This window comes from Lytechinus pictus, chromosome 5, assembly GCF_037042905.1.
Source record: "Lytechinus pictus isolate F3 Inbred chromosome 5, Lp3.0, whole genome shotgun sequence".
Taxonomy (NCBI): Eukaryota; Metazoa; Echinodermata; class Echinoidea; order Temnopleuroida; family Toxopneustidae; genus Lytechinus; species Lytechinus pictus.
The window spans coordinates 32,820,614-32,842,430 of NC_087249.1; the positions used below are offsets into that span (position 1 = coordinate 32,820,614).

At 34.9% G+C, this 21,817-nt stretch overlaps 2 protein-coding genes across 2 annotated transcripts in view; one reads left to right on the plus strand and one right to left on the minus strand.

Moving 5' to 3' along the window:
• Window positions 1-13,477, plus strand: part of LOC129262069 (alpha-N-acetyl-neuraminyl-2,3-beta-galactosyl-1,3-N-acetyl-galactosaminide alpha-2,6-sialyltransferase-like) — a 40,043-nt gene extending 26,566 nt beyond the window's left edge. The window contains exons 9-10 of the mRNA XM_064100281.1: window positions 5,338-5,634; window positions 10,313-13,477. The gene's annotated coding sequence lies outside the window, so the exon portion shown is untranslated. The remainder of the gene's footprint in view (window positions 1-5,337; window positions 5,635-10,312) is intronic.
• A 2-nt stretch (window positions 13,478-13,479) lies between these two features.
• LOC129262067 (protein diaphanous homolog 2-like) overlaps window positions 13,480-21,817 on the minus strand; it is a 32,591-nt gene continuing 24,253 nt past the window's right edge. The window contains exons 16-22 of the mRNA XM_064100280.1: window positions 21,429-21,581; window positions 20,721-20,850; window positions 19,978-20,102; window positions 19,405-19,569; window positions 18,537-18,672; window positions 18,103-18,207; window positions 13,480-16,683 (exon numbers count right to left, since the gene is read on the minus strand). Of these exons, the coding sequence (XP_063956350.1) occupies window positions 16,469-16,683; window positions 18,103-18,207; window positions 18,537-18,672; window positions 19,405-19,569; window positions 19,978-20,102; window positions 20,721-20,850; window positions 21,429-21,581 (1,029 nt within the window). The 3' untranslated portion in view covers window positions 13,480-16,468. The remainder of the gene's footprint in view (window positions 16,684-18,102; window positions 18,208-18,536; window positions 18,673-19,404; window positions 19,570-19,977; window positions 20,103-20,720; window positions 20,851-21,428; window positions 21,582-21,817) is intronic.

The following is a 21,817-nucleotide window of genomic DNA, read 5'->3' on the forward strand; positions in this document are numbered from 1 at the left end:
TGACATCATAAGCCCCCCCCCCCCTATTGCATACATGTATATTCTCAACTGTTTTCACAAAATACTGATTAAGTTTCAAATTGATTTAACTCTGTTATCTGATTTTGATGAAATCTTCAGCATTTTCTCTTTTAATTTTACTCTATTTATTTAGATGATTATTTTCAGCTTGGAGCATCCCTTTAGAACACATTATAAAACATTATACTGTGTGAGTAAGAAACCCCCAAAACTTGACACCTCACAGAAAAAATATGTCATGAACGTATAATCATGTTATCATGTATGGCTGGAAAGAGTATATATATTCTCCCAAATAATTTAATATCATATTTATTCGGTATGTCTTCGCTCTGCCTTTTTTCAGTAGGCATTTTTGCAGTGATGTTTTGATTTGCACCAAAGTAAGGCATGACTGCAATGAATTAATCCCAGATGCCAATGATGTCATAATCCTACATGAGTTTAGTATTTTGCAAATCCCTTTTCAATTAAATTAACTTGAGAATTGATACTAAAAAGTGTTTATTAAACAATTATAATGTAAATTACTGAAAAGGTGTTTTGAAATGGATTTTAATGCTACCCTTGTAGGATTATGACATCATTTAGGCCCTGTTTATGCTTCCACTTTTCTGGCCAGAATCAGCGTTTCCAAACGTGATTAGTCCAAAACACGGTTGCGTCCATGCTTACTTTCATTTAAACGCTGTTTCAAAACGCCGATCGTAAACTCACAAAAAGGTGCGTTTGTAAACGTCGTTTGACCAGAATCAGGCTTTCTGGGGAAGTATAAACAGAACCACGATCGTAAACGTGTTTAAATGACGTCATTTGGTACATGCTTCCGGTGAGATGAAAATCCGCGGGCAAATACAGTCGCATTGCTCCATGGTCGCATGTTACCTCCACGGAATTACCTCTCATCTCCCTTGTTTTGCATGTGTAGTACTATTACTAGTATTACTCTTCCAATTTGTCATCACGATGAACGTTGAGGGATTTACACCAAAAAAAACCCTGGAACATGAGTTATAATGAGGAGACACCGCCAGATGCCCCAGTAGCATAAACAAATAGATATTTTATTATTTTGTATACTTAATATTGTTTATTTTTTCTTAGTACTATTATCCTCACCATGGTGGAAATTATATTAATTATATGGCTATATCAAGAAGCTCCATGCAATGACTAAAATATCGGAAATTGTTCGATGTTTACATAACAGTCGACGTACCTTCCCCATAACAACACTCGGAAAAAAAAAATCGAAAAAGGGCGCGCCCAATTTGACCTCGCTTTCCTGCTCAACGAAAATTACGATGCGAAGCCAGCTGGAGATCGTGACTTCGCCTCTGAAAAGTTAAGCATAAACAGCACTCCCAGAACCACATTTACGATCGACGTTTTGAATCGACGTTTGAAAACGCTGATTCTGTCCTCACAATGGAAGCATAAACACACCCTTACATACATGTAGATCTGGGGCCCGTAACACAAAGCTTTTAATAGCAATGATCGTAGAACATATTTAGGAATAAATCAAACTTTTAAAGTAGATACATATGTACATAAATCTAGTTGAGCACATATGTTTTGCAATAAAGATTTGAGTTAAATTATACTTTGCCTCAATAGTTTTATAGCTTGTAGAGTCTATGAATTGACCCAGAAATGACCAATAATAAAACCTAAAGTGAGGTTTTCATGTGAAGGATGCAAATGTAAAAAAGTGGCAAATTTTAAATCCTGAAAGTCAATTCTTGCACAGTTCATGCATAGTTCTCTCAACATTTGTGTCAATGCCTTGTGTACCATTGTCCATTGATAATTCATAGCCAGTAAACATACATGTACATGAAAAAAATCAAAAGAATGTGAATATTTCAAGAATATCTGGCTAAATATTCACATGAACTGTGTGGCTAGAGCAAAATGTTTGCATAACTTTATTTCACGTTGGCACTTCAAAAAGTTGTTGAACATCACATGTTTGCGAAGATCCTACTTGAAGGAAAAAAAACACAATAGAGACATGTTTGTGAACAAATAGTGTAGAGGAAGTGTCATAGGATGAGGGAAACATTTACAAGTAGTTTAAGCAGACATTTTATTTACTTACACCTTTTCCACATAAAATGCACCTGTTGGAATCTGCCATTTTTTTTTGCATTCTTTGCAAAATGTTTGATCTCTTTGCAACTGCAATTAGGATAATGTATGAATGTAGTTAACATGTCCATTAATACTCATATCACTGTGAAAGTGCTTATGATAAAAATATGTCCACCTCTGAAACCAAATTTTGTAACTCTTCATTTGCTTTATATTGCACAATAGTTACTACTGAAAGACAGAAAGGGATTTGTAATCACATTTAAGAAAATGGCTCTTAATATTTTACAAAATATCTTTAATAACACAGGTTTTAATATAGGCCTAATAATGTGTAGAATTAGAAAGTTGTAGTGGGATCCATGATTTACAAAATTCTAGAGGTTTTTTTTTATATTTCTGGGTTGCTATTGATTGGGATGTAAGATTCCAGGACTGATATTTTTCTTTGAAATTCAGGTATCTCCTGCCAAACTGACTTTTTTCTTCAAAATGTTTTTATACTCACTTGTGAGAATCATCATCTCCATATTATGATATATGCAGTGTTTTTTATAGTGACTGAATAATCATATTCTGATGACAAACAAGCAGTTCCCTCTCTTGCAGTTTCTTTGAATGGTCTGTATTATGAGAATGTCCTGTACAAATTGAGGGGCCAGACTTTCCTGGTGACGGAAAATTTCTGATATTATTTGTCACATATTTGCACAACCATAGAAGATAAAACTTGCTTAGCCCCTAACTCTAGACTATTTCCAGGAAATGAGGAGGAAACGTAATTGTTTTTATAAACAATATGAATATCTGGGGGGCGTTTCATGAAAGGACTTGTCGGACGTTTTATCCGACAAGTCCTATTTTATCCGACAGTTACCATAGTAACAGTACCTCTCAGCCAATCAACATCAGAGAAAGATGTCAGATCTGACATTTTGTCGGATGAAAATGTTGATGAAACACTCCCCAGGTCTAGTTAGATATTTCGTTAAAGGGCATGTCACTTTTAAAAGTCATTTTTTTATTACAGCACAATAAGGAAAGGCACGTAAGGCCATGGCCTGGGACTAATTGAAGCCATGGAATATAATGTTATTTGACATCATATCAACATCTTTTTTTTTCTCAAAGTGGAACACATAGAACAAAAATATCTTATTGCAAACCACAACTGAACAATGATTTATTCAAAGGTCAAGTCCATCCCAGAAAAAAGTTAATTTGAATAAATAGAGAAAAATCAGACAAGAAATTCTGAAAACTTCATCAAAATCGGATGGAAAATAAGAAAGTTATGACATTTCAAAGTGTCGCTTATTTTTCACTAAACAGTTCTATGCTCAACTCAGTGATATGCAAATGAGAAAGTTGATGATTTCACTCACTCACTATTTCTTTTGTTTTTTATTGTTTGAACTACAAAATGTTAAAACAATAGAATTCCACATGTTCAGGGAGGAATGAAAAATTTTCCTCTTGACAATAAGGAGAAAATTCAAATATTTCATATTTCATATAAATAATGAAATACAAAAGAAATAGTGAGTGGGTGATGTCATCGGTCCCCTCATTTGCATACTGACCAGGATGTGCATATAACTGTTTCATGAAATTTAGCAAAAATTTAAAATGTCATAACTTTCTTATTTCAGATCCGATTTTGATGAATTTTTTTAGTGTTATCCTTGTTTGATTTTTCTCTTTCTATTCAAATCATCTTTTTGTTGGGGTGGACTTGTCCTTTAAGCATGTCACAACAATCTTCAATGCATTTGTGAAACTGGGAGCTGTTTGCATGCATAATTATGATGTCACTAAAGTTTTTCTTATTGGAGTTTCACCAAAACTTTCAATAATATGGGCTTCTTTGCATAAAGTTTACCATTATTGTAACTTTGCCATGCAATGCTATCTTGCTTGGAATCCTTGATTTTGATTGGCTGTTGATCATCGTTACCATGTTACCATTGGAGTGCAAAGATACCATAATAGTAATGTGCAACGGGGTCCTGGACTCTCAAATGTCTACTTAACGTTAAACACAAAAATGACATCAGAATGCATCTTTTCTCTATCAATGAGAAATTAAATGAAAACATTTGAGTGATTCAAGTTGATATGGTTTGAGACATGATCACAAGCACATCATTAAAAAAAATGCTTCCAGATTAACATAATTAACAAACTAGATACACGTTAATTTACAAGAACTTGTTCGGGCGCCTCAAACTAACCTCTTGGACACTGTGCCTGTATACTTATCCGGAATCTATGGATAACATGTGTTATAGTGAAATCAGTCAGTCTCCAAAGGGTTAATAGCAAGATATAGCAAGCTACGTGTATCAATCCAAGTGCCTTACAACATACTTGCATACTTGCTTGGATGTGAAAGTTCTCGTAATTACTTTCCCACTGAAAATACCTGTGACTTTTGGAGAAAAAAATCCCTTTGTACATTCTCGTAAGTTTGACAAGTACATGCACCTAGTACTATGGGTATCTTATTTTAGGAATATCACAAGTGATTTGCTTTCACACTAGCAAACATATCTAGTATTCTCTAACTGGGTTACGTTAGAAAATACTATGTATTTTTAGTTTTTGAGTGGATTTGAAAGCACCTAAAAAAGTATATTTGATTTTGCACCTTTTACTTCAAGTTAAAAAACACTGCACACACTAACCCAGTACATGTCAACATTTAAAACAAGTCTCCAAACTCTGAACTTGTTCATCTTTAAACAAAATGAAATTATACTTTGAAATGGAGTATTTGTCTAGATATGATTTTTATGATGTTGAAGGCTCTGTTTTTAAAGTGTCATTTGTGATATTTTGTGTGATGATGTTAGAATTCACATAGAGGAAGCATTTAATTCATGATTTGATTTGCAGTATCCATTATAGAATAAAGAATGTTATCTTCTTTGTTTTCTATTGAGAGAGAATATGAAGTATATGAAAACTTACTCATACATTACAATTCAGGCAGTAAAAGGTCATTGAAACCATGCATGATAAAAATATCCTCAAACGAGCGAATGCTTCATGCAAAATGTGCAATTATTATTTGATTTTTCCGCACACATATTTCATCTGTTATAATGTTGTCATTGCAAGGAATAATGGCATTTATCACTCATTTTCATCTTCACATTTTTATTTATTTGCTGCTTGCCTTGTATACATATATGTTTTGTCTCTCTATTTTTGTAGGAAACGGACACATCAGCCATCATTCTATGTTTTGTCATCATCCTGGGCTTACCAACTCTCTTCATAGTATGTGGCATCTGCATGTCGCAGCTCGGCGAGGAGGAAATCGAATATCCACAGTACCGTCGTCACCGGCGAGTCCACTACCGCGAGCGCTACAACTAAATCACAACCTCAATCGTCCAAAGCACCACATGTCACTTCCATTTGTCTGCAACAAGTATCTCCACTGCAACTTGTGTCATTGTGTATTATGTCTGTGCTGTTTTGGACTGGTCCATGCTTATGTTGTACAAGGTGATTATTTTCATTATTTTGGAGAAGTGATTTGTCGCATGCATTGACAAATTTGTTTTTAACCAATTGCATGCAAGCATGTCAGTTTTCACTGACAAATTATTGTTATTTATTTATTGGTATATATATAATATGTACAAATTTTGACCAGCAGCAGGGCTGAATGGGTCAATTTACAATATCAATACAAAGTAAAAAATAAAAAACGACAACAAAAACATAACAATAAGTACAATGAATATAATTTTTGGCTTAATGATTGAATGGCATCAATTACTTGATGAAATTTGACATAGAGGAATGTACAATTCTTAGATGTCCAACTGAATGCCTGGAAAATTCTTACCAAATTTCATATTTTTTTACAGGGAGATGTTCCCGGGGGGGCCACTTCCATTGACGAGTGGATACCATGCGCGACCAAGGGGTCTCGAAAAGCACCCTAAACACGTATTTTCCATATTCTGAAAATGCACCCCTTAACAAGTATTGGCGTCTGAAACACTACCCTTAACAAGTATTGGAAACAAAACGATACTCTTGGCAAGTATTCCCTGAAATGAACCCCTAAACAAGTACAGCGATATTTTTGTTATGTCACGGGTCCGTCGGTCGTCGGTATTTTACCTTTAGTTTACACACCATTTGGTTTAGTACGGCCCCAGCTTCCACACCTCGCGCAAATCGGACTCTAAACACGTAGCGTTGGGAAAAAAGGACATCCTTTATAAAAACATTTTAATTTTGTTTTATCATTCCTAGCGAAATAGATACCCTTTTCCCATTATTTTTGTGTTTTTGACACCCTTATCACGTTACGTACATAACGTGTCCTATCTTGAAAAAGACATCCCTTTTACGTGTTTTTCTGGTCGCCCATGATATCCACTCGTCAATGTAAGTGGCCCCCCCGGGGAGATGTTATAGAAAAGATTTTGAAAAATTGTATGTGGCAAGGCCTGGCTTCAGATTAATTCCAGGTGCAGTTTTTGTTGGCCTTATTTGGATCTTTTGTGTAGTTGTACAATTGTGAGCCAAGAAAGTAAAACCAGGCCTTGAACGCAAATTGAAGATGGTAAAATAAAATAAAAAACTGGAGGAAGAAATACAGTTTGATTCCTAGGATTTCAAGCATTTCCCCCTTTTATATGGTTCATGCAGGCTAATTCATTGCTTAAATAGGCTTTTTTTTTACTCTGGGCTGTTTTCATCCTGTGTAGAAATTTGTTTCTGTGTGTAATTGAAAAAAAAAATTGTCAACGTGGAAAGGATGAAATTCACTCGTCCCCATTATTTTATACACTCTTTGTAGAATTTGTAAGGGGGAAATCTTATAAACTTAGTACTATTTCAAGAAACATAAATGAGGTAATTTGTTTTGTGTGTTTTTTAAACATTTTATTATAATATACATTCTACAAAAAATGACACAACTTTATAAGGCTTTTTTTTTTTTTTGGGGGGGGGGGAGATTTTATTCTTTAATAGTATGTTTGATAACATGAAAGTCCAAGACTACATGTACACAATATGATACCACAATTTTGGTTTATTGTACTCCCGCCAAACAAAATTTGAAGTAGTTACTGTATATAGGAATCAGCATATGGCTAATGAAATTTGGCACACATTGGTCTTGAGATAAAGATGTGCAAGACATGTTTCTTTTGCATGTGTCAGAAATTGTGTTGCCATGGTAACAATATATTATATGGCAAATATTAGGTAAAAAATCTTGCTGTTTGAACTACTTTTCGAGTTTTTTTTACCAGTGCTTATGAAGAAAAAGGTTGATGTGTCCATTTCCATTTAAACTGGGTTCCACAAGAAACTGATTAAACTTTACAAAGGCACTACACAAATTCCACCCAGTCAAAATGAACAATATTTTTACACAGGCTAGCTTCACTTATCTATTATATTCTGCATACTACATGTATCTACTATATTCCTGCCAAAGGATTGGTCAGAATTCGGTCATGTGATAAGGTTAGTTTCCCCATCAATCATCACTCGCAGTGATGGACCTTTTTTCTTTCGTTGATCTTTTTCAGCTCATAAGGTCATAATGTGTTATGATTGAGTACCCGGGAATTGAAGAGGTTATTGCCACTTGATTTTTTTGGGTCCATCTTTCTTCATCACCTGCAGTGACGATCGCGCAAGATCTAGATGGGTACGCGTAGTGTACATACACACTAGCTGTTCAACTTTGTGCAAAAAAGTGCATTGCCCTTTTGTTGTGATGGTAAAATTCCTTTGTGAGGTCACAAGTAATCTTGCTGGAGCAAGATCTCTGATGCCTGCGCACAGTTTACATACGCGCTAGCATTAAAACAAGCATAATCGTCTCGATGGATCTTGTTGTTTTCAAAGGAAACCTTGATTTAAAAAAAAACAACTGAATTCTTCTTCTAGAGAAGTACTGATACCAGTTTCTTCGTTATAGGGGATCCAGATGTGGAATATAAACCATGTAATCACCTCTTGATTTCAGGTGACGAGGTAAACTACATGTATCACTACCTGTGCAAGCCGGATGTACTCGCTACCTTTCCTCAGCTTTGCTTCGGAAAGATAGCTACACCCAGCTTGCTTCATGATAATTTCCCCATCACTTTCACCAACAGTAACTGTTTGCTTACTAAGCGCATTTGAATAATTAAGAGCAGTGGCATACCTAGGATTTTCCACAGGGGGGCAAAACCGTCCGCCAAAAATTTGACAAGCAAAAAAAAGTTCTTCAATCACAAATAAAGGATTTTGTACCAGAAAAAAATTTGACAAGCAAAAAAAAAAAAAAAAAGGTCTTCAAGTTCGTCAGGGGGGCAATAAAGGTCTTCAAGCTCGTCAGGGGGGCCAAAAAGGTCTTTCAAGCTCGTCAGGGGGGGGGGGCAGGGATACGTCCTTTGCATGGGTTGTGGCTCGTCGGGGGCAGACTGCCCCCCCCCCCCCCCTAGGTATGCTAGTGATTAAAGAGATTGGTTCAATTACAGAAAGGCTTTAGCCTCTCAAATCAATTGGTTTCAGAATCCAAAGTCACAAAATGGCAAAAGATAGACCAATGAAAGTGAGATGGGATTAAACAAACTTCCCAGTTTATTATGCATGTCATTCTCGGACATGTTATAGTGATTGGCTAAATTACAAAGAAGCTACAGGAAATTAACATCAAAATTTTAAATTACTGCAATAATCACACTGGGGATAATCTGAACACAGTGTGTATCTGTGTGTACCTCACTCAGCCACACACAGACAACCACTGTGTTCAGATCATCCCCTGCTTACCGGGACATACCCCAGGGATCTGTGTGTGGCTGTGTGATTGTTTTATTTAACTTCCTGCAGCTTCTTTGTGATTAAGCCAATCACTTAAACATGCCTGTGAACAATAATCTGTGATGAACTGGGAATTCATTGGTTTTTCTTTCGTGATTTTGTGGATTATGGACTCTGAAATCAATTGGATGTGAGGGGCTATATCCTATCTGTGATTGAACCAATGTGCTAAAGGTGATTGAAGCTTGCCTGTGTAAAAATGTTGTTCATTTTGACTGAGTGGAATTTGTACAGTGCCCTTGTAAAGTTTGATCAGTTTCTTTTGGAACCTACTTAATATTCTGTTAATGACAGTTTCAAATCACATATTGACTTCTAACTTAACATAGTCTTATGTTTGCATTCCGGGGAGAAGTCGTGCAGAAATGTTCCCATCTGATGTTCCAAGTGTTTGATGATTGTTATGAAAGTGTTTTTTAAAAATTTCATTTTTGTCAATAAATAAATTGGGCTGGAAATTTTGAATGTGAACAAATAATTGATTGAAACAAGTATGTCCCATTCAGAATATAAAAAAAATGGAAAAATAAGGGAAAATATATTAAAGGATGCTCATGAAACTTCCCTGATGATTTTGGGATGTTGGATTCGAAATTTATATTCCCCAGGTAACGTAATAAGAAAGCCAGGAAGAGATGTAGATCATTGTGGTTGTATTTCCTTGAAATGTGAATATGTTAGGTTTTTACTTGCAATATTTTTTTAACAAACACTGTTATCCAAAAAGTCATGCAAAGTCATTGACATTTGAAGCGATATAGAAATGTAGTTAATGATGTAAGGAAAACTATTATGAGTAGATGATTAAAGGCATTTTCAGATCTTGCGGTGGGTGTTTTTTATGGCATATGGATTTATCCAATGTATTATTAACGTCTTTTGTATTATTATTTGAAATAAAAAGTTAAGAAAGAAAACAAAATTATCAATACAGGTAGAAATATTCTCCGACTCTCACAGCATGGACAGAGTTCATACCCTTTTCAGTGTTAGCAAGTAACAAATCGCAGTCTACCGTGACTAGGTAATAAATATCTTTCTTTTGTGTGTTCATTGGAAGCGAACATTTTTGTGTGTGGTATCAATTCATATTTCTGACATTGGACAATGTTATCCGAGGAGGACAATCGACACCTTACGAGTTGAAGAGGAATGCAGGCTCATGCTCATGGGGGAAATCAAATATCACAATCAAATACAGCATTTTCTGAGGTGCCCTCAAAATTAAAAAGAATTGTGGGAAAGAAGGATTTATGAATCAGCCCAATCAATGTAATCTCATTCTGTCCTTCAGTTCTTTAACACTTTATTATTTGTATCTACTTTATTAAAACAGGATGAACCATTACCGTGTCCATCGATGGACAAACTACCACCAGGAACCAGTAAAGAGAAGATGATCCTGATTCTTCAGAGGCTCTATGTCATCTATCCATCTCTTCACCTGTGTCCCATCTTCAATCAAATCCTGGTCACAGATCCAGAGATGTTAGGTCTTGTTCCAAACTTCTAAAAAACTTCTTTGATGACAAGGATACACATCTTCAGTCTATCCATATCTTCACCAATGCCCTATATTCTACCAGAGATGTTAGATCTTGTTCCAACCTTTAAAAGAAGACTTTGATGACTTGGATGCGCCTTCTAAGAGACTTTATGTTGTCGTTTGCACAAAGTCTTCCAAGAGGCCTTTAAAAAAAAAAAAAAGTTTTATTTTAATGTTTGAACTCAACCGTCTATATTCTCACACAATTTCAGAGTCTTGACGGTCTCAAACGTTTCCTTAGCGATTAGCAGTATTATTTTAAGAAAATTTGATTCAATCAGATTCTTTAGCCGAAATAGAAATTATGTTTGTCAGCTGAAAACCTCTTCGGATGGTTCATGAAATTAATGGCAATGTCAATTATGCTCATCTTGGTCAGTACCCCATTTGAGATAACCCAGAAGAGTTAGTGAATCTGTGAAGTATCACTTGAAACCTCAACTTAATATTAGCATTTGAATGATATCTTAATTAGGTTTATGACCTTGTATCACTACACACAATTTAAGTACTGTAGTGCAAAATAGCTGGTAGTCATTACATACGTGTATATGTCAATATACCAAATAACCATTTGAGAGATCAAAGCAAGCTTGTTTAAATGTATGCTTATGGCATTATAATGATCTAATATTAGATGGTACATGTAGATGTTTAGTGTGTAATATATTTCTAATCTGGCATTGGGAGAGGCACAGATATTGATTGTGTGCAATCACAAGTCTCTAGTTTTTCAAAATGTTTGAATCAAAATTTCTCTATGATTTTTAATGCATTAAGTGCCAAGTTGTCACATTCTTTTACTTAAAAATAAAAGTTCTTTGTTGTGCAATTAAACCACTTTCGATTGTGCATATTTTCTAAACGGTTACATTCAGTGATAAATGTTTGGTGTTACAAACCTAATCAAGGTGTCATTCAAATGCTGTTGACTTGAACTTATTTCTTGTTTTCCTTATGAACAAACAAGAAAATTGTGTTCATTTTTTGACAAACCAAGTATTGGCGAGATTCATTCGATTCAGGCTTGAAGCAACTTCTCAGAGGGGGAAAAGAGTTGGTTCTTATGATCTGTCAAAGTCAAACTGTTCCCATATATTCTTAAAGATTTAGAATCAGATCAAATGAATTAATACTGAGCTGCCAACCATTTGAAAAAAGTTTAGGGACTTCAAACTGTTTACCAAAATTAGAAATGTCTTCAAATTAAAGATTTGAGCAGGAACAGGCAGCTGGCGTGCATGCATTGAAATTGAATAAACTCCAGCACCGATTGTGATATACATGTAAAATATTATGTCATACATGTATATACTTGCTCTATTTGTAGACATCTTACACCTTTATAAGTGTCCAAGTAAATCTTATTGAAGTAAGATTTACTGTATCTTTTCATTTACGTCTATTCACAATGTGCACCATTTACATTTATTAGCAAATATGTCTCACGGTGCAATGTTCTAGCACTTTTTCAAGGAAATTTGAGAAACCATGTAAAAAATTACTTGTTTTACCTCATATTTGGATCAAGGTTGGCAGTCTTTGTAGTAAAACCTTCAGAATCTTTTATTGTGACATACCCCTCCTACCATGGTTGTCAAAGCAGAGCATTATCTTTCGTTTGGGAGGGGGGGATGCAACAACAGATGTGTCCCCCCCCCCCGACATCCATGCCTCCTACAATCAACCTGACAATCTCTATCGTTTTTTCATTTTACATTTAGAGAAGAATTGTTGATGTTGGAATCTGTTGTTTCGGTTGTGTTTGATCCATGGTACTAGTACCATACTCCAAGACCTATGTAGAAAGTGTATGTGGTTATTTTTGTGAATATAGTTGACCTGGGGCCCATAGCAGAAAGTTGCAATCAAACAGAGAAATACATGCAGATTTCCAAATTCAACCAATCAAAAGTATACAATTAAAACTTGCCTTTGATTTTTGTTAATAGGTCTTTCTGCAATGGTTCCCAGGAGTTTTGTCATTCCAGTTTTTAGAAGCTATTTTGATGTGGCTCTTTGAATCTCCCCTTTTGTCGAAATAGTATTTCATGTAAATCCAAAACTTTTTAATTATAAATAAATACTATGAATTTATTTTTTTTTAAGTACACAAAATGGGGATGATTTTTTTTATGTACTGACTAATGATTGCTGATTTTTTTTAAATAATTGATATTACTACAGATATTCATGATATAAACTGACTAGGGGGGTCATAGAGGAAGCTATGAGCACTTGAGAGTCATGTCTTCTGGACTGACATTTAAAGTCATACTCGAGTACTAAATCTAGCTGGTATTTCATAAAGATGTATTAAAGTTATGCACGACTGGTAATCCTGTTTTTGTGCTAAATTTGTTACCTCATTGTTTTTTGTGATTTTTATATAATCCTAATAAAATTTTGACAAATTGTGCTCTTTTCTAACAGATGCACAAGCAGATGATAGTCAACATGATTGTTGCTTAAGAATGAATCACCAGCGGTGCATACATTTTTGGCAGATTTATAAGAAAAAAAAAGACCCCTAGATTGACAGTCATCTGTAAAAACTCACGCTTTCTTATAAATGACCCTCTTTTATAGAAAAAATATTATATGCCAAAGTTTCAATCAAAATGTGTAACATATTTTAGCTCAAAAAGATAGTTGGCCTTGCAAATATTTGAACCGATTACTTAATACCATGTGAATTGTGCCATATCTGTCTCATGACTATTTCAAAATGTGCATATGTTTTTTCCTGAAAGATAATCTACGTAGTACAATCATTTTGCAGTGTAAGATAAGAGTGTGCTTAGCAGTTTTGCAGTATTTTTATGTGCGCAAATTTTTAAAAGTACATATATTACCAAAGATGTTTATTCAGGTAAAATATAAAGTACATTGAACATTCTAATTTATGCAGGAACATAAAAGTATACAAGAATAAAAACACAAGAGAACATGAAATGTCTGTTACGTATATTTTTTTGTATTCTCTTCATGGAAAATATATGTACATTATATAAACATATCCCTGTCACCTCTTTAATACAAAATCTAATCACAGAGGCAAAGAGAATTAAATACATTTGTATACACATGAAACCAATTAGATACATTTTAGAATATACGCAAGTTTGATATTCCCCAAAGGTAACATAGAAAAATATAACAACTCTAGTAGAATATTTCTAATGAAGAGCATACATGTACATTTAAAAAATGAAAGCTTTAATTTTACTTTTGATGAACTTCTTTGTTAAAGGAGGCATTCGATAGCATTTATTTCCAAAGTTCTTAGGTAGTACTGATTCTGAAGCTCCTGATTTTTTTTGCAGGTTTTCCCCCCCAGCCCAACCCTTGTATACAGTGCATCCCAGAAAAAAAAAATCCTGATTTCATTATTGATAAGACAAAGATGGAATGGAAAAGTTTTAATAAACCACGGAAATTAGACACACAAATTGTCCCTCTGTGTGATACTATATCTCCATGGTAACAAGTATTTCTGGAGATAAAATCAATTTTCTGATCTTTAAATATGAAAATGTTGAATGTTAGAAGCGTACATGAACAATTCAGTTTCAAAGGATAAAGCCACATTTAAAGCTATTTGAAATCACTGTTAAATATATTAATGAACTGTAGTTGCAAAGTATTTCTCCTATCGTCTTGTTTTATTAAGAGCAACAACAAAAGCAATTAAAAGATGTGTTTGGTGAGGAAACTAAGCAAAAATTCATGTAAACATTAACAAAGTTTTGCCCAAATATTTGGTTTTTCAAATTTATATAATCACACCGAGATATATTTCAACATTTGATACATGATACATCCGAGTAAAAAAAAAAAAGAGCACAATGATCCCTTGATACCAGATTCATTGTGGAAACCCTGTACATTTCCAAAGATTTAATTTCTGTTAAGTTGAGCAGTATGTGTGGAACGTCGATGTCAACTTTAAAATCCAACTGTATATTGACTTCAAATTTGACTTGTGAAGTTTAATCATCTAGTCTTTGATTAGAGAGTTAATACCAGGTAAATAATCCATGCATGGCAGATTACATACAATAAAAAGTTTTTAAATTGTCAAGAATGATAGAAAGATAGTCCTGAGTGACTTTGTTTTCACTCTCACTTCATATGCTCATGTACATGTGACCATTCCATATCATATTTGCCTATGGCTATGCTGATAAAAAGAATGAGAATCCTAGGTATCCCCTTTTCTAGGATGCACTGTATATCTAGAATATATTTGTAATTTCAGCATAATTCAAACTCAGAATCATGACAGAAAGTAGGTCAGAACTAGGATAAGCTAAATAATGCCTTTAAATAGTAGTTGAGTGTTTTATCCTCTGGAAAAAAGCACTATATAAATTTGGCTATCAAAAGCATCATTAATAGTAATGTATTAGATTGATGAAAAATCCACAAAATTTGAAATATATGTTGAAAGATTATACCACCATCTTTAAAATCTTGAGTTAAGAAAATACACAAAATTGATAAACTAATGATAATAATGTTTTTGTTTGGAGACATGGAGCCAAACCAAAACAAATAATTAAAATACTTTCTTTGTCACTGCTGTGACATGGGTTAGGAACACCTACTACATTAATATTTCCTTTCAGTAAAAATACTGATTATTTTTTTTTAATAAACCAGGAGTAGCCAACGGATAGGCTGCATGTACCACTGAGCTCTTCAACTAGTCAACTTACCGTTCCATCTCATTTCTACTTGCCATTATAAGCAATTGGTCCATTATTCCATTTGGCTAATAACATTCAGTTTATCATAGTTCAGCTAAATCGATATAGTATTTGGCCTAAATAGTCAAAGGTCATGAAAATTGGACCAAATGCCATTATGACAATTAAATCTCAAGTAGACTTACCCGCAATTTGAATGTGGCCTACATAGCAGTTACAGCAGTGACAAAAATGGATGTGTAGTATATTAATGATAGAGGAGGCAGGTATACCAGACAGACAAAATAATGATAGGAGTACTTTGATTCCAAAGTTCAGTCTCCTAATAAAAATAAGGACCTAGGCCAACCAAAAAGTGATGTATGTAGGTCAGATTGACAAGATATGAAAAATATATAGAACTGTGGAGAAAATGGCGGGGGCTGGGACATGTACTGTCAGTAATGGCCCATGTTCGGAAGCCTTACGCAAAACTCACATTACAAAAGAACACTTGACGTATACATGTGTATTTCTGAATCTTTCAAAATGCTCTTTTGGTGGATCTGGTGTTGGTGCTCGGACAAGTGTCGAACCCAATCTGGAAGGCTTGTTTGTGGTTGGTATTTGGTTTCATCTTCGTTGTCCTACTCTGCATAAGAACAGACATGGTAATATTCAATGCTCCTTGACGTGCCTCAGCTATGGGAGAAGTTTTGGTGATGGCATGATTTCCCGATGTCAGTTACAGCCTACAGGGTTCTTGGGACATTCTTCCGCATTATGCCCTACAGTCCCATATTTTCTTGGTAGTGACTGAACATTAATAGGTTCTTCCAAACCATGGTCCCACATACATACTTCTCTGTCGGCTAAAATCTTGACTCGATCCCATTCATGATCAATGGTGTTGGTTTGACATCTGAAATATTCCTCATGGCTCTGATCCATGCTCTAGGCAACATATGCCTCGGTCCCATTTATGATATATGGCAATTGGTATACAGTGATATTCAAGGCATATGTCCCACACATCCTATTTCATGTTGGCTAAATATCCAACAGCTTTTCCTGCTTCAGTCCCACACATGTTGTCCTGTTAGCAGCCGAAAATTTCGAGGTAACTCTTCGTTATTTTCTGTTTTTTTGTGTTGTGAACCAAAGTTCAACAAAATCGTTATCTTTTACCAACACAGATGAACTTTCATGATCATGTTGTCCCGTGTTGGCTTTGCAATCCAACATTGATCCTGTACTATAATTGTCTTAATCTTTCCATCAAAGCATCACCATCTTGTCCTTCTTTGTCACCTCCTCTCCTTCCCCTAGTTCTTCCACCACCATTGTTTGTATTATTTGATCTGACTACGTTCGGTGAGGCACTTCCATTGATATCGATTTCCGTTAATGAAACAGGCATCATCCTCCCGACCCTTGACCTCGATCTTTCCAATTGCCGCTGTCTCTCAGCTGTGGTGGAAGAAAAGTACAAATAACATGTATGAGTGAGTGAGGATTTTGAGTATTAATTACATCTGATATGGGAGGTCATGCATTACACAAAAACAATCACATTCTATGTATTGCTGCTGAGATAAATAATCATATAAATATGCATATCTCCAAAGAAAAATTAATCCCACTCTAATTACACTTCATCTTTTGACATGTGGCCTGTTTCATAAAGAGCTTATGATTATCAAAACTTTGGCTATCATGGAACTTCCCAGGGATTCCATGGAAGCAGACTTGCCAACCTTCAACAACCAAAATAAGGAAAAAGGTATTTTTTGACAAAAAAAAAGAGTATTGAAAATATTTTGTCTCAACGTAACAATCGCCAGCCTGTTGTAGTGAGATCAGTGAAAAACGTTAAAGACTTTACTTGAAAACTTGATAATTCACCCTTTTAAACACGTGCTTGTAGGAAAGAATTTACTTGTTCTTTTCATGCAACAAGTTACTGGCCCGACAGTGATTATTACCAGTCTGGGACTGTCGGACCGGCGCCAGTGTCACGCCCTGTGAATAATACATACCCCATGATAGGAATTTTTTTTTTTTAAGTAACAAATCATACAAAAAGAGTATTCGTGTATTCAGAGCAAAAAAGAGGAACAAATACTCTAAAAAGGGAACGGTTGGCATGTTTGTAGAAGTTATCACTGGATGGCAAAGATATCACAAAGGTAACTTTTATGAAAAAGGGGCAAGGTGAGATAGTTGTGATTTAGAAAGGAGATCTCATCTGATAAGAATGAAAAGAAAATGTAATTTGAGAAAATCCTTGATATAATGGAGTTGATAGCAATTGGGTTTGTACTCTGACATAGTCAGTATCTACCAAATGAGCACAATACCTTTTGAAGTAAATGCTCTATTCACAAGAAAATATTATGGTAGGAGTATACAAATTAGATGCAAGACAAGCTCAGGTGGCAAGTTGTTTTTTTTTTATATAAGACCCAAGAATGGTTTAGGGCAATTCTTTTTCATTTTACTTATATTTTTCCAAAGGTAAGAATTCATCATTTGTGGTAAAAATATTTTGGATTTATTTAATAAAATTTACAGTGATCTTCATCTACTGGTACAATGCGGAAATATATGGTTCCACCCCCCCCCCCCTTTAAAAGAAGATTCAAAATCAATTTGTTGAAAAATGAAAAATGGGCAAAAATATGGCCCTTTTATTCTTCTAAAATAAAAGATTCCTGTAGATCCATGTGAGGAAAAGTGAAAATGGGTAAAAATATGGTGCTTTTATTCTTCTACAATAAAAGATTGCTGGAGATCCATATAAGGAAAATGAAAATGGATAAAAATATGCCTGGTTTCTTCCTAAAACAAGACTCCTCTAGAAAATGTTCTTAAATGTGAAAACCTCACCTCCGGCTGCTCTAGCTGGTCCTCGTTTCTTATGTGGTCTACTGAAGGCTGATCCACTCTGTAAGGCCTCTATCAAGTTATCCATCACTCCTTCTTGGTCATCATCTACAAAAAAAAAGAAACAATTGTCAGAGTCATTAAATCATATCATCAAATAATATTCAACATTTACTGCTCATGTACACAACTGAATCATTATAATGATCTGTGGAGTATTTTGTGAAGCAAATAATCGGTGATTTTCACTATTTTTATAAGAAATTTAAATCCTTGCAATTGATTGAATAAGAGCAAATAATGTGAGTGAAAATCACTGAACAAATCTCTCCATGAAACGCTCCCCTAAACTCTACTACTTAGACAATTATTTTACTAGATGCTTCTATAAAAGAACTGCGGTAAAACAATATCAAAATGAGATTGAAAACTGTTACCTATGGTCATATCTAGTAGATTGTTCTTTCTATGTGATTTCATCTTCTTCTCTCTTTCTTTCTTCTCCTTAGCTTCTTTGGCTTTCTTGGCCTTCTCCTCAGCTTCTAACCTCTTCTTGTTCTCCTGCTTGGATTGCTGGAATGAAAAAAACACTAGACATCAATCAGCTATTCATACAGTGGAGCGTTGTGGCCCAGTGGATTAGTCTTCGGACTTTGAAACAGAGGGTAGTGGGTTCGAATCCCAGCCATGGCGTAATTTCCTTCGGCAAGAAATTTATCCACACTGTGCTGCACTCGACACAGGTGAGGTGAATGGGTACCCGGTAGGATTTATTCCTTGAATGCTTTAGCGCCTATATGGCCGCTCAGCTACAGCCGGGGTAATAATATACCAAGTATATTTTCAGCGCCTTGAGCACATAATCAATGTGGATTTGGCGCTTTAGAAATACTCTATATTATTATTATTTCACTCCATTCCCCCCAAAACAAATCATAATGGGGCAATTCCTATGTGAGGGACCTTCGTGTAGGAATTTGTTGTTTTCATACGAAAGGTTGTCATGGGGGATGTACAGTAAGGTTGATTTTTGCATGGAATTGCCCGATACGTGGAGTTAAAGGAAACAATTGCAAAAGGTGAATTTGCCTGCAGGAACAGATGTCCGTCATTTACATGAAGTAGTTTAACTAGAGAAAAAAAAATCACCTCACTTTGAATTTATGCTGTAGAAAAAAGTGCATTTGGATTAACGCATCTCGACTATGGTTTAATGCTATACCAACTGCTTGGAGATTGAATACACCCTTCCACAGACTTGATGACATCTCCCCTCCCCCTTCCCTCCCCTTCCCGAGTTCTTACATCATATTCTGCCAGGAAGGTCTTGATATCACCAAAGAATTCTTCCATGGATTTCTTGGACATGTCAAAGGCATAGAACTCGGCAATCTTGGTATACAGTTCCTTCATCTGGTCATACATGCCTTCTAGAACCTTGTACTGCTCTTTAGCCTTCTTCAAGAACTCGTGGAGACATTTGTCAGTCAAGGAAATTCTACTTTCATATGCAATGGTGAGAGCAGGAAAGTATAGTATGGATGATTAACTACGAATTTAATGAATTCTCTAGCGGATATTGTAATTTTGCTTAATAAATGCACCATGTTTAGACATGATCCAATTATACAATATTTGTTCTTTCTTTGGAAATGCCTTTCAGGACTGCAAATGCATTATGTGAATAATCATTTGTCAACAACAATGAAACATATAGACAACTTTGCCCCAAAAATATCTTTTTCTTGTTATGTTGTACAGTAATAACCCCCTGGCTAAACAGTAATATAACAAGAATGGTTACTGAACACTTCTTAATCAATTAGCAAGCATTGTTCTTGGGTCCCTAGTGGTTTGTTTTGATGTTGTAAAGGATATCTCCATGATAGGCTTGAAACCATCATTGACATTAGCCACTGGTTTGTACTTGTCTAAATCCTTCTCCAATCCTTTGATTTCATTCTTCATCTGCTTCATGTTCTTTTGGATGTTCTCGTCAGATACTGGGGAAGGAAAAATAAAATAGATAAGTTTGTTTAAAAAAACACATTTAACAATAACTGGATATTACCGTAACAATTCGAACAATTATTCCAGTAGCTAAACTTCGTAGATAGAGGCCAAATTTCAATTGAAATTTCTATCCAATTATCAAGAGTATTTGATCAAAAAGCTAAATGATCTTCATGAAGAAAGACCAACTTTCAACTAAAATTTCTATCAAAGTAACAAAGAGTCTTTCATCAAAAGCCTTAACATCATGAAAAGTGACCCACTTTCAATCAAAATTTCTATTAATACTAAACATCATGAAGAGTGGCAAATTTCCACAATAGCAGCAAGACATTGATAAACAATTTAGGTATCCTGATTTATTGAGGTTCTAGGATGGCCACCTAAGGAGTTGGAGAGATGTCCTCAATAAAGCTGAAAATTCCAGCATTTTCTGATGAACTAAGCCCCATATTTATGAATGGATTTCATCTGCAAACAAATGGCAAATGCATTCATCGTGGGGATAAGTTACAGTGACTATGTGTTGGTCATGTGGGTTCTATGCCGATAAGATATCCCGATTTAATCTGTATAGATGAGTGGGTAGCATATATGGCATTCCATACCTCTTGATGCCCTGACAGCATGGGTTACTGTCTCTGGAAACTCAGCTAGCTCAGGGTACACGTTCTGAATCTGATCAGCCAAGAAGTTCAGGAAGTTGATCTTGTTATCCATTGACTTGGTACCTCTTAGCTACAAGAGAATAAAAGAGATGATGAATTAAAAAAAAAGAAGGTTTTTAATCAAAATATTCAAGGAGACAAACACATAAGACACCCATCATCTCCAGCGAAAAGAGACAAAGAGACTGTTGCAATTGTGATGAGAATAATTAAAAAAAAATGTTTTATTGGATAAATTTGTGATTTTACATCAAAATTTAATTTTGAATGGTTCTTTTATCAAAATGAAATACCTGCATATTATTTAATTGAAACAAAACACTTCTCAAGTATTGAATAAAATGAAATTGTCAGGATATTGTCTTTGTCTTTAGCTTTCTAATATCCAATTACTAAATTTGTGAGGTAAAGCATTTTTTAAAGAAAAATGAAAACATTACCATTAAAGGGTGCTACATACAACATAATACAAAAATTTGATCATGACCAATTGAAAACAGGATGGCCACAACAAATTTGTGTGATTGAAATGCTAGATGATTCTCAAGTGCAGGTCACATTATTAATCCTCTACCAAAGCTTTAGACAACCTGTAAAAAAACAAAGGAGAGACAGAGAAAGGAAAGAGTTGAACAAGACCGTACTCACCTTTGTTAAGAAATTGAGATCAAATCCTAATGACCCTGCATTCCTTGACCCCGAGTTCATGTAGTTACCAAAGAGAAGAATCAACTCGAGAACTTTGTTGAAACTTATGCTATACCTCAGCTCTTCACATGCTTTGGTTACCGTGGCAATGTTCTGGAGGAGAGGTGAAATTATCATCATATGATGAAAGCATGTTATTAATAATCATCAAAAATAATATGATACACCATATAAACAAGGGTCACGATGTTATGATAGTAGTGATTCTAGTGAACAATAACATTAATATGAATTCAGGTTACAATTTATATTATACACTTAGTAAATATTTCTCCTAGAATTACTGGAGAAGTTAAACAAAATGTCATCATAAGGTGAACCATAATAAG